Source organism: Malaclemys terrapin, chromosome 1 (assembly GCF_027887155.1).
Source record: "Malaclemys terrapin pileata isolate rMalTer1 chromosome 1, rMalTer1.hap1, whole genome shotgun sequence".
Lineage (NCBI taxonomy): Eukaryota > Metazoa > Chordata > Testudines > Emydidae > Malaclemys > Malaclemys terrapin.
In genome coordinates, this window is record NC_071505.1 from 145,021,167 (window position 1) to 145,033,426 (window position 12,260).

At 48.7% G+C, this 12,260-nt stretch overlaps 1 protein-coding gene across 3 annotated transcripts; it reads left to right on the plus strand.

Annotated features, from left to right (window-relative positions):
- The first annotated feature begins 1,084 nt into the window (after positions 1-1,084).
- On the plus strand, positions 1,085-11,146 carry ZNF697 (zinc finger protein 697). 3 transcript variants are annotated; one of them, XM_054042478.1, is made up of 3 exons: positions 1,085-1,282; positions 9,035-9,200; positions 9,624-11,146. In XM_054042478.1, the coding sequence occupies exons 2-3, from the start codon at positions 9,122-9,124 to the stop codon at positions 10,478-10,480; spliced, it is 936 nt and encodes a 311-aa protein (XP_053898453.1). In that variant the 5' UTR covers positions 1,085-1,282; positions 9,035-9,121; the 3' UTR covers positions 10,481-11,146. The 3 variants fall into 3 exon arrangements, with proteins under 3 accessions (XP_053898453.1, XP_053898448.1, XP_053898463.1); XM_054042473.1 differs by lacking the exon at positions 1,085-1,282 and adding an exon at positions 1,636-1,787; XM_054042488.1 differs by lacking the exon at positions 1,085-1,282 and adding an exon at positions 3,437-3,656.
- Positions 11,147-12,260: the final 1,114 nt, after the last annotated feature.

The following is a 12,260-nucleotide window of genomic DNA, read 5'->3' on the forward strand; positions in this document are numbered from 1 at the left end:
AATACAGAATTATCAATTTCTTTATCGGCTTTTCTATGATACTCATCACTGCAGTATCTCAGTACCTCACAAATATTATGAATTTATCTTTACAAGACCCTTGTGAGATAATATGGCATTACTAGCTCCATTTTACAGATGATTAATGGAGGCACAGAGAAATTAGGGCTTAAATGGTCAAGTGTCCACTAATTTTGGGTGCCCACTTTTAAGATGTCTAGGGCCTGACTTTTCAGAGATTTATATATACTGAACTACTCATTGGGCCAGAGAGAGAGAGTGCAAGACTGAGACAATAGGAATGACTATAGACTGGCTGTTAGAGCACCCACCTGGGAGACTCTGGGTCCAGTCCCCCTGCTCCAATGACTCTTGAATTATTTATATACTGATTGCTCAGGGTACTGAGGCCACTGGATCTGTATATGCATGGATCTATGACCACACATCCAAACTGACCTTCTGTGCTGGACCCTCATAGACCACAGTGGAGATAAGCTGTGCTGCATGCCTGGGCTGCTCAGACTCCCCACCCCTGCCTGTTTGTCCTGCCAGCCCTCAGTGCAACCTAAGTGGTAAGGAGAACCAGCCTATTAAGTTCAACACAGCTCCATACCTATGTAAAATTAGTTACTTATATCAATGTTTGCAGGATCAAGGCCCCACCAAAAGATTTACAAAGAAAAGGGAGGGGGAAGGCACAATGGTTTTAAAACATTAAGGTATTTGAGCCCGTGGCTACTTTCCCCTTTATTTGATTTTCCATCCTGGGTGAAATGCATAACTCTCACAGTGGACATTTGCAGAGAGGCAAATTTCACAGCGATCGAACTAGTTCTATTTGTTGGTTGTTGTTCATAGTCTTTGCCAACTGTATTATTATTTTATCCCTCACCTAATTGTCTTGGCTGCCCTTAACCCTTGCTGATTTTCTTAACGCTGTCTTTTTAAACGTTTGTGACCACTGCCGGGTTGCTCTTTTCTAACATTTGGGGTTTGGGTTTTTTGACTAGCTGCGATTTTCTTTCCAAGGCCCTGATTCTTCCAACGCTCCCCCACGTACTTAACCTTATACGCGCCAGATGTTTTTATGGACTTCTAACCTCAGCTCCGCCGAGAGGCAGCTGGAGCACTGGGGCCTCTCGTGTTTCTAACCCCGGACTTAAGGAAACCCCACAACGTTGGCAGCCCCTGTTTGTTGCAAAGCACACAACTGAGGGGAGACTCTGCGAGCCGCCAGCGGCCCTGCCAGGCCTCCCCTTTCGGGGCGCTCCCGGGGCAGGTTTGTGAGGGGCCGGCGCTGGCGGGGGAAGGAGCGGGCTGGGGGGCTCGGAAGCAGGCGCGGGGCAGCCCCGCACAGCACAGACCGGCCCAGCACGGCCCGGCCGGGAAGCCTCCCAGCCCTGCGGTGCGCGCGGACTGACAGCCGCAGCCGACGTGGCTGAGGAGCGCTGCCGGGGCGCGGGGGGGGGGGGGGGGGGCACTGGCTGGCCGAGCGCGGGGCAGTTATCGGGGCGGCGCGGGCCGCGGCCCTTTGTCCGGCCGCGCGCGGGGAGACGGCACGGCGCGGCGCGCGAGCCCGGCAGGTAGGGGCGGGGCGGCCGCACGCGCGGCGGGGGGGCGACCGGGCTCGCCCCCGCCCGCAAGGGGCCGCGGGGCAGAGGCGCGGGGACACCCCCGCCCCCGGCAAGCAGCAGCCGCGGCCCCCGAGCTAGGGCGGCGGGAGCGTGACGTGTCCGTGGCGTCTGCGCCCAGCCGCGCCGCGATGGAGCCGCCCGGCCCGGGGGGTGAGCGGCGCGGGCGCGGGGGAGGCAGGAATCGGCCCGGCCGGGTGCAGGGCTGGGAGAGCCGCGGACAGGGCGCAGCAGCGCAGCCGGCCGAGGGGGCGTGGTCCGGGGATAGGGAGCCGCCGCCGGGCAGGAGTTAGGGGAGGTGTGGCACAGCGGGGGCGGGTGGCTGGGCGGCCTGGGCAAGCAAACCCCGTATTTCTATTGTAGTCCGTCCTATAGCTTCCCCTTCCTCCCGTTAGGCCCGGGGCCGCAGTGCATGTGCCCTTGTTCACACAGATAATAAGACTTACAGACTTTAAGGGCAGAAGGGTGTCAGGGACTGTCATCGCCGGGTCTGGAGTCTGACCTCCTGCACACTGAGGCCACAGAATGTCCTCACCCGCAACCCTGTAATAGCCCCCCAACCTCGGGCTGCGTTACTGAAGTCCTCAAATCACGATTAAAAAACTTCAAGTTCCAGAGAATTCAGCATTTACACTAACTTAAACCTGCAAGTAATCTGGCCCCATGATGCAGAGAAAGGCGAAACCCCCCCAAGGTCTCTCCCTATCTGACCCGCAGGAACATTCCTTCCTCACCTCAAATATGGTGATCAGTTAGACCCTGAGCATGTGGGCAAGACCTGCCAGGCAGATACCTGGGAAAGAATTCTCTGTAGTAGCTTAGAGCCCTCCCCATCAAGTGTCCCTCAGAGACAGTCACTAACCCAGGCCTTCTGATCTAAAAAGACATAGGCCAGCGGTGGCCAGCCTGAGAAGGAGCCAGAATTTACCATTATACATTGCCAAAGAGCCACCCATCAGCTCCTGCCTCCCCCCACCCCCACATCTCCCGTCCACCAGCAGCCCCAACGATCAGCGCCTCCCCCTCGCTCCCGGCACTTCTCGATCAGCTGTTTTGTTGTGTGCAGGAGGCTCTGGGGGCGAATGGGGAGGAGTGAGGACATGGCAGGCTCAGGGGAGGGGGCGGAAAGGGGTGGAGTGGGGGCAGAGCCAGGGGTTGAGCAGTGAGCACCCCCCAACACATTGGAAAGTTGGTGCCTGTAGTTCCAGCCCTGGAGTCGGTGCCTATACAAGGAGCTGCATTTTAACTTCTGAAGAGCTGCATGTGGCTCCAGAGCCACAGGTTGGCCACCCCTGACATAGGCAAAGGAGCAAAAGTGACAGGCAGAGCCATCCCAAGGTTATGGCAAATGGGGGCGGCTGCCCAAGACCCTGCACTTTGTGGGGCTCCATGCTTCGTGAGGAGACAGGCAGAGAGGTGAGGCAGGTGGGCGGGCGGGGGCGAGGAGGAGCTTCCCTACCAACTTCCCCCTCTCCCCTGTCAACCTCCCCCATCCCCCAGCGCCTCCTGCCCACGGGCGGGCCCCGCATATCAGCACCTCCCCCTCACTCCCAGTGCCTATCACTAATCAGCTCTTTTGCTGCATCTGGAGGGGGGGAGGGGGAGAGGAGTGAGGGCACAGTGTGCTCGGGGGAGGGGACAGAACTGGGCAGGGCAGGGGTGGGGCCTTGGGGGAAGGGGTGGAGTGGGGGCAGGGCCTTGGCAGAGCCAGGGGGAGCACCCCCGGCAGATAGAAACTCGCTGCCTATGTCCTGGGCCCCACATCGCCCTAGGGACGACCTGGTGACAGGGTCATACAGCAGGAGAGTGACTGAGAAAGGCATGGAAAACAGAGCTCTCCCATGTCAACCGGATGCCTATCGAAGCTCCGTCTCTTGGTGGGCAATGCATCTTGGCCCTGGATTGGGACAGAGTGTTGCATGCTGCTTTGTATGGACCCCATGTCTAATAAATGTGATAGGGGAGACAGCCCTCACGGTGATGGTCTAGACACCTTTTGAGCATTGCTGTGCTGAGATTGAGGTAATATCTTAGGAGATGGATTTGCAAATTCTGAGTATGAGATGAACTGTCTGCATTTGGGATAGAAAACTCATGGGCTCAAGTAGCAGTGAAAGGGAGATCCCAGGGTCACTTGCCCTGACTAGTAATGCTCTCTGGCTTGTACATAGAGCCAGTGAGCAGCCCAGCCTCCCATGGTCATCTTTCTCAGGACTTTTTCTTGGACCTGGCAAGATTGGTGGGCATTCCAGGCTACACAGTGGGTGCTTACTGGTGGTGGGTGGCTGCAGAGACCATATTAGTTACTGGAAATAAATTGGTGCTAACAAAAACAAAGTTTTTTAAGCATTTTGACTCTAAAAAAATAAACCCTTCCCCATGTTCAGATTTCAGTCTCTTGTGATGCCTACCAGTTTTCCAGTCATCAATAAAGTCTTTCAGAGTAAACCTGAATTCCTAATGTTAAAAAACAAAAAAGAACCCCCTTATTCATGGTGTGTGCATTTTGTTTTTTTTTTTTAAACTTTCGAGGCTGTCTTTATCCATCTTAAAGAAGCAAAAAGAGCTAATCTTCTTTCCCTTACTGGTCTCCTGTAATGCATGTTAAGTGCTTTGTTGGAAGGTGTGATATAGAGTAAGTGCAAGCACAGTGCAACTCTCAACTTTCAACCCTAGCTCTCCACAGATCCTTTCTTCCTCCATCACTGATAATTTGGTAACTGCAACCTGCAGAGGGGAGCGAGCAGAGCCCACTGGTACCATGGGACACCAAACCAGGTCTGATTCATGCTCTGTCTCTGTAGAAAACAGTTCCTACCACCCTTCTCTGAGACCCAGAAAAGTATAACAACCTAGGTCTGATTCTCTACTGCCTCAAACCTTGTGTAGTTATGTACACTTGTGCAAAAGTCGCTGTAAAATGCTACCAAATCAGAATGGTACCATTTTAGGCCCCCCCCTCCCTTGCTTTGCACTGATTAGAGACAAGGCAGAGGAGAGTCTAGTCCCTCTATTTAAAGGCCCAAGCTCTTTCTCTTCCCCATGTCTCTGTCAGTCACCCTTTTGAACATATTGATGAGAGGAGAACCACATTCTCCTTCCTTGTGCTAGGGTTTGGTGGCCTGAATCTCTCCTTCTATTTTCACCTTTAAAATCCCCCCTCCCCCCCAAGATATATAGCAGATTCTTCGGTCCTGTTTAAATGGCTTGCAGCTTGTTCTCCCCATTGGCCAGACCAAACCACGGGGACCTTCTGCTTGCCTCGGTTTAGTGCCCGTTGTACTGCCTGGCCGGCCCAGACTGGTAGATTACATGGCAATTATGCTGCGGGGCCAGGAGGGAGACAGTATATTTTTGTCTTCTCTATTTTTGGTTCCCGTTTATTTCCCCTTCCTTAGACTGGCTCTCGAATATTTATATACAGTGGTTGGTATTAAAAATGGAGTCCTATGTTTTATTTAGTTATATGGATTTGCTATAATTAACCTCTCCACTGACTGAAATTATTATTAATACCCAGATACCTTGGTGATGGACCTGTTATAAATATTTAATAGATAGATTAATAGATTTTCAGGGCCCAAAGGACCATTGTCTCATCTGGTTCCCTGCATTACATGGATCATACAATTTCATCTAATGATTCCTGCATCAAGCCTGTAACTTCTGGCTGAGCTACAGCATGTCTTTTAGAAAGGGATACAGTCTTGATTTAAAGGCTTCAAGTGTGAGAGAGTTAGCAATTGCTTTTTGAGATCTATCAGCCAGTTTTAATCTGTTTAATGTTACATTGATTGTGTAAAATGCTGACTTTTTAATCAGACTATTGTGCAGTAATAAGTCAAATGCCTGCCAGAGATCTAAGTATGTTACGTCAACACAGTTATCTTTGTCCACTAAACTTGGAATCCCTGCAAAAAATCAGTATTTTGTTTGTTTGGCAATGTAAATATTCAGTATTCCAAAATGTAGTAAAAGTCAAGGAGCTCCTTGGGCAACGTTTTTAAAACTCTTGGGTGCAAATTATCTGGTCTTTCAGATTTTTAAATATTTAATGTTAGGAGATGGTGTTGAATGTAACCTTATTGGTTACTGTTGGAATAGAAAGTGTTTCATTATCAGTGTAAGCTGCAAGTGTGTCATCCAGGTTCTTTCCAAATACGGAACAGAAAAAATATTTATTGAACACTCCAATCTTTTTTGCCTCCTTGACAGTTTGACCACATCCATCTAGCAACCCTATACCATTCTAGGATTTTGGGACTAGGTTCAGAGAGGTACTTAGGTGTTGCAATGCATAACTCAGGTGCTCTGCTGCCTCATGGAATTCTCGGCCCCGAGTTAGGCAGCAAGCCCCCTATATGATGCATGGGGAGAGTTAGGCACCTAAGAAGAGGATTCTCAGATGCCAGCAAACTGAACAGGAGTGAAATGCCTAGATCCTCAAAGGTGTAAAATCCTGTTGATTTGGGCCTTAGTCACATGGCTGATGGGCTGGAGAGAGGCACCTCCCTTTGCTTAGGATTCTCAGCCACGAATCCTCCCCCACAGTTAGGCTCCTAAACCAGGTCATTCCTTTCTCTAATACCCAGAGAGCAAGACACACACGCTGACACTCCCACCTATTATGGGACTTAAACCTAGGCCTCTTATGTCTTAGGTGAGTTCCCTAACCACCAGGCTATCAGGTATTCTGAGGTGGATCTCTCTCAATCTATCTTATTGGAGCTGTTCCACTTTGTAGAAATAAATATTAATGGGGACAGGGAGAAAGCAACTCCACTGCCCAGTGATTAGGGTACTCACCTGGGATGCAGGAGAGTTGGGATCAGATCCCTGCTCCAATGAATAGTTAACTGTTTTTATCTGCACCTTTGAGACTGAAAAATTCCTGACCTGCTCATTCTCAGCTGTCTTTTGTGTAAGGCTGATCCTACAGGCATATTCTGAAGATTGGGCCCCTGCTGGTGAGATGTAGGGAATGCTTATTTTGAGAATCCCATTGAGGCTTAGGTGTGAGTGAGGGCACCAAGTATCTTGTTAGCTATGGGGCAGCATCAGGGCTTACTTAGTTTGCTTTGTGTATGCTTAGTGGTAGAAACTTAGACACCTACAGAATTAGGAGGCATCTGAGTGGCGATTTTGAGAATGTCAGTGGCACCAAATGTTGGACTTAGGTGCCTAAAGAGGCAGTTTAGGCACTTGCATACCTTTTTGAATCTGGCTCTTTGTTCTTAATATAACGGGGAAAAAAATCTTTCTTATTGGGCTTAATCCTACTGGCCGTAGACTTTCATTGATACCAGTAGCTTCCCTTCTCAGTTGTCAGTATATAGATTAGATGGGGAGTCCAGGTCATATGTAGCAAGTACTGGAACTCTTCTTGCCTGGGTGGATTTTGTAGACAGGCTCCTGAATTGCTAAGGTTGTAATTATGCTAAATTCTGGTTAGGTACACTGTAAAGCCACATCTGGATTGACCTGACCCTAGGTGGTAAACTAGCTGCAATCCAACTGCAAATAGTAATACTTAATGGGGGCATTAATTTGGGGAAGACAACAATTTTTATCTTCTTCCCCACCTGCCCTGGAATTTTTAACTGATATTCAAAAAAATGACCTTGCAGCTTTCAACTGCAAATGTAGCCCCAAAGACATAACTTGCTCTCCTGCTCCTCTCTTTCCCTTTCCTAGCTTCACTGCTGAGAGGGACCTTTCTTGGGGGCAAAGGGTGTCAATAGTCAGTTGAGATGGCTGAGGAAAGAGGAAGAGAGACTGATCCTTTCACATGAGCCTGGATGCTATTTTGGCAGCACTTTGGGCCTCAAGCAATTTTAAACTTGCCCTCTACTGTCAAAGCTAAGTGAGTGGGTAACAAAATATTGCAGTATTGCAAACTACAGAAGTTCAAAAATCATGAGTCAGACTGCCTCATAAATAAGATTTAATGTGTAATGTAATGTGTTTTGGTCTGTCTTTGGAATTTTGAATTCCCCCACCCTGTTCTCCTCAGGGGCGGCTCCAGGCACCAGCGCAGCAAGCGCGTGCCTGGGGCGGGAAGCCGTAGGGGGCAGCCTGCCGGTCACTGTGAGGGCGGCAGGCAGACGGCTTTCGGTGGCTTGCCTGTGGGAGGTCCGCCGGTCCCGCAGCTTCAGCGGTGGGGACGCCGATGGCGCGGTACCGGCGGACCTCCCACAGGCATGCCGCCGAATCCGTGTGACCAGTGAACCGCCCGCAGGTGCGCTGCCGAAAGCCACCTGCCTGCCGTGCTTGGGGCAGCAAAAAACATAGAGCCGCCCTTGGTTCTCCTGACCCCTAATGTGTATGTAACTGTTCAGGTCTTGCCAACTTGTGCAAATGTATTGTGAGTAATAAATGGGATTGTGATTGAAGCCTCTAATGTAGAATCTTTTGATTAAAAAAAAACAAAGTTGCGGTCCTGTTGTTCTAGGTGCTGTATACTAATAAGAGGCAGTCTCTGCCTCAGAGAGCTCATAATCTAGCGGTGCTATATTCTCTACTAATGCAGATCTCCTCCCAGTAGAAGGGTTGGGTAGCTTTAATATTGAGGGGCAGTGCATTGCAGCAAACACTCAGGGTGGCCAGTTCATGTGAAATTTCTATGACTCTTATAACTTCACTTCGTCTTAGCAGCCACTTGCAAACTTGCTAGCAGCTGCCTTTCAGCTCAGTATTTCTGACTATGGCCTCTAGAGGCCTCTGTTGGCAACCAAGCAGGTGGCTTTGGAGCGCAGGTTCCTCTGTGAGACACCCTGGCTCCCTGAAGAGCTTCTACCGTGTTCCTTGCTTTGTACGCAGTGAGGGAGTTGCCAGCCGGCCGGCCGGGCAGAAGCAGCAGCTCCCTTGCAGTTTAATGTAATGACAGGGAGGGTGGGATGGAAAAGTGAAAGCAATGGGGATGTATAGAAATAGAGGAGAGTGACCTTTACTTCCCTCCACCGGCACGAGAGGTGCTCTGTGCTGACCTCTGCTGCGAAACTGTGTGAGGGACAGGGGCCTTAGGAGGAGCGGGACAGGGGAAAAGGTGCCAGCACCCAGATCAAGGTGTATATGGCAGGTAATTAGGGAGAGATCCCCAGGGGATTCTTAAGGTGAGCATAGGAGGATGCTGGGGAGAGTGTCCCTCCTGTCTGTCAGGAGGAAGAGGAGGATATTTCCGTGTATGTGTTTCATGTACATATCAGGGTGGTCTTTCTGTACTGAAATATAAAATCAGAAGACAAACTGAAAATTAAATATGACATACCCTACTTCGTTAGTGCCCCTGAGGGTTCAGTCATACTTGGGAATGCTTGATGGGGGACACGTAATGATTTTTAAGTTAGTCTCATGAGTTTTTGTTTGTGTTTTTGTTGTGCCCCTTTGGGGGTTGTTAATAGGAAATACTCGATGGCGATGTAACGAGGTGTGATACTGACTCTTTTAATGGCCATGAGCAGGGTCCTTAAGCCTGCCATCATCTCTGGATGGAACGAGAGGAAGAGCTGTGTGCTCCAGTTCTCCAGGACTCCGAGAAAAGGGAGATCCTCTTTGGGGCCTCCACAGGTGAGGAATAAGTTAAGCAAATTCAGAAATGGCTGGAAATCCAACTTTTTGTTTCATTTAAAACCCTTGCCATACTGTCTCATCTTCTCCGCATTGGGATTACAGCCAGCAGTTATTTCTGGTAAGCCTCACTTATGGTTTTCCACCAGTCCTGACTGACTTCTGGCCAGAGTTCTGTTTCTCTCCCCCCGCCCCCCCCCCTCAACTTTTCTCTAATGTTCATTTGAGTTTTTGAAGCAAAATTGCCCTCTCCTCATTGGGGAATGGCTGTTTTTCTTTTCTTTTTTTTGTGGAGTGGGGGTTGGGATTTTCCTTCTCACATCCAGTCTTACATTTTATTTAGTTGACTCATACTCTGTGCAATTTCCCTTTCTTAGATTTCTTTTCTACCAATCACTCATGTCTGGCTTCTATTTATTAAAGGAGACAGTGAGAGTCTGAATGAGAATGAGGAGAAGAACCCCCAGGAAGATGGTCCTGAGAATGTGGAACAGTATGGGACGATATCAGAGGGGTTTGAAGAGAATGTCTTCCAGAGCCCTGATGAGGAGGAGGCCTATGCGGGCCAGTACATGTCAGAAACACAGCAGGGAGACCTTCCTGGTAAGATACTGGGTAACTCCGTTCATCCAGAAAGAGATTTGGAGGCTCTCCAAGGTATCATCATCCACCAGAGAATTCCTATAAGGGAGAGACCCTATGTATATACTGAATGTGGGGAGGGCTTCAGTCAGAGCTCGAACCTTACACAGCATGAGATAACACAGACAGGAGAGAAACCTCATAAATGTACTGAATGTAACAAAAGTTTCAGCTGGCGCTCAGACCTAATTAAACACCAGAGAACCCACACAGGCGAGAAACCCTACATATGTAGTGAATGTGGGGAAAACTTTAGTGTGAGCTCTCACCTTTTCACTCACAAGAGAACCCACACAGGAGAGAGACCCTTCCATTGTAACGAATGTGGGAAAAGCTTCAGCCGGAACTCTCACCTTATTAACCACCAAAGAATCCACACCGGAGAGAAGCCCTTTGAATGTGCTCAGTGTGGGAAGAGCTTCAGTGATTTCTCAACACTTACCCAGCACCAGAGAACCCACACGGGTGAGAAACCCTACGTATGTGTTGAATGTGGGAAAAGCTTCATCCAGAGCTCACACCTCGTCAGGCACCGGAGAATCCACACAGGAGAGAAACCCTATAAATGTGCTGAGTGTGGGAAAAGCTTTCGATACAAGAGTCACCTTGCCCAACACCATAAACTCCACATGGAGTAGAAAGCACAGCCATGAGAGCCCCTGTCCTGCTCACAGAAACTGATGCATAAATTATTATTATACGGTGTGATGACATCGAGAAGGAACTACAAAGGGAGGGGGCACATTCTTTGTGCAAGTAGATTGTTCTAGGATGGATGGGGGGTGCTGAGTGTTGGAAATGAGTTTGATGTTGATAGGAATCAATCATTTGCGTATCGGGGGGAACAAGGAGAGAGAGGCAGCTGGGGGAGTTGATCATTTGGGGTTCAGAGGGCTGGGAGGTGGGAGGAATTAGGGCGCTGAGGGAATTTGGTGCTAAGGAACATTGTTTGAAGTACAGCAAAATAGAGGGACGAGGGGAAATATATATCTCATTGTCTTATTAAGAAGTCAAAAATGATCAATTAGGCTCCAAGACAGATACCTGGCTCATAAGATGTCAGAGCCAATGTCCTGGGAAACGCCTCACTTACTGAACTGAGGAAGACAAAGTGCCCTTTGTTCTCTCTGGCACTGTCTCCAGCAATGGTTTCCTCATTTTAGATTTTATTTATTTGTAGCTGCTATTTTAGGAGCTCAGTTAAATCTGGGCAAAAATGTCCCAGTTTTCTGGTACATGTTATAATATCTAGTTTTCTGTTGTGTTGTGTCTCCCCCTCTGAAATAAAACTTTTTTTTTTTTTAAAATACCCTATGTTCTCCCATCTTCTCTCCTATTGTCCTGTTTCTAGGGTAGAATGCCCTGTATAGCTTACAGTCAGCTTCACTGAAGAGGAACAAAGCTGTCTTGTTAGGGCCTGTCTAGACTAGAAGAATTAACTGGTGTTAGCAAACACCTTTGCTAAGCACACCTCATCTTCCCAGTCTAGACAGGGCCTTCATGGTCACTGCTCAAAAATGATTTGTCTAGTACACACTAAGAGCCGTCTCCATCCCTGGAGTTAGTTGAGTGAACCAGGGCTGAATGTATCTTTTAGCTGCTCTGGAGTTTTACTGTCAGGCCTCATACTTCAGTTTGCCTCTGGCTTGCCCTGGTCACAGCTCCATACCATGTTGTCCAAAGATTGTTTGTTTACTCTAATGTTAGGAGGAGAGCCTTGTCCTCTGCCTGCAGACTGTGCTTGTGCCATTTGTATGCAGCCACATTTCAAGTCAATACTCTGCCTATCGGTTCATAGTGTATTCAGCCACAATATTATCAACCATAATAGCGCCTCCACAGGTCAGGTAAACTGCAAAAGTTTTGTTAAAAACTAAGGGCTGGTTTCTAAGGTCCCTAAAAAGAATTTTAGGGAGGTATGCAAAATCAAATGGCATGAAAAACAGCCCTTATTTGGACACAAATTCTTGATAGGAAGGTGATCATGGATACTCAAAGTTCCCACAGCAACCACAAGGGGAAAGTACTCAGTCTTGTTCCCCCCAGCCTTGCACTTGTATAATTATTTGCACCTATGCAAAATGAATGCGACCCACTGGTGCGAGTGAGTGGTGTGAGTGAGTGGAGAATTCTGATTTGGTAGCATTTAGACTTTGAACTCACTTTGAGCAAGTGTAAGTAACACAGGGAGTAGGATAGTGGAGAATCAGACCCTCATTGCTTCCTATGTCAACCAAAATAATGGCACATTGTTCTGGGGCTAAGCAGCAGCTGCTGATTGCTCCAGCCCTGCCTGTGCTGCAGGACCTGCTCATTTAGGAGACTGTTTTTAAAACATATTTAGCTGTCTCTCTCTCTTGCTGGTACTGTGTGGACAGGGCATCACTTGGTTTCTAAAATGATTTCACAAAATTAAAC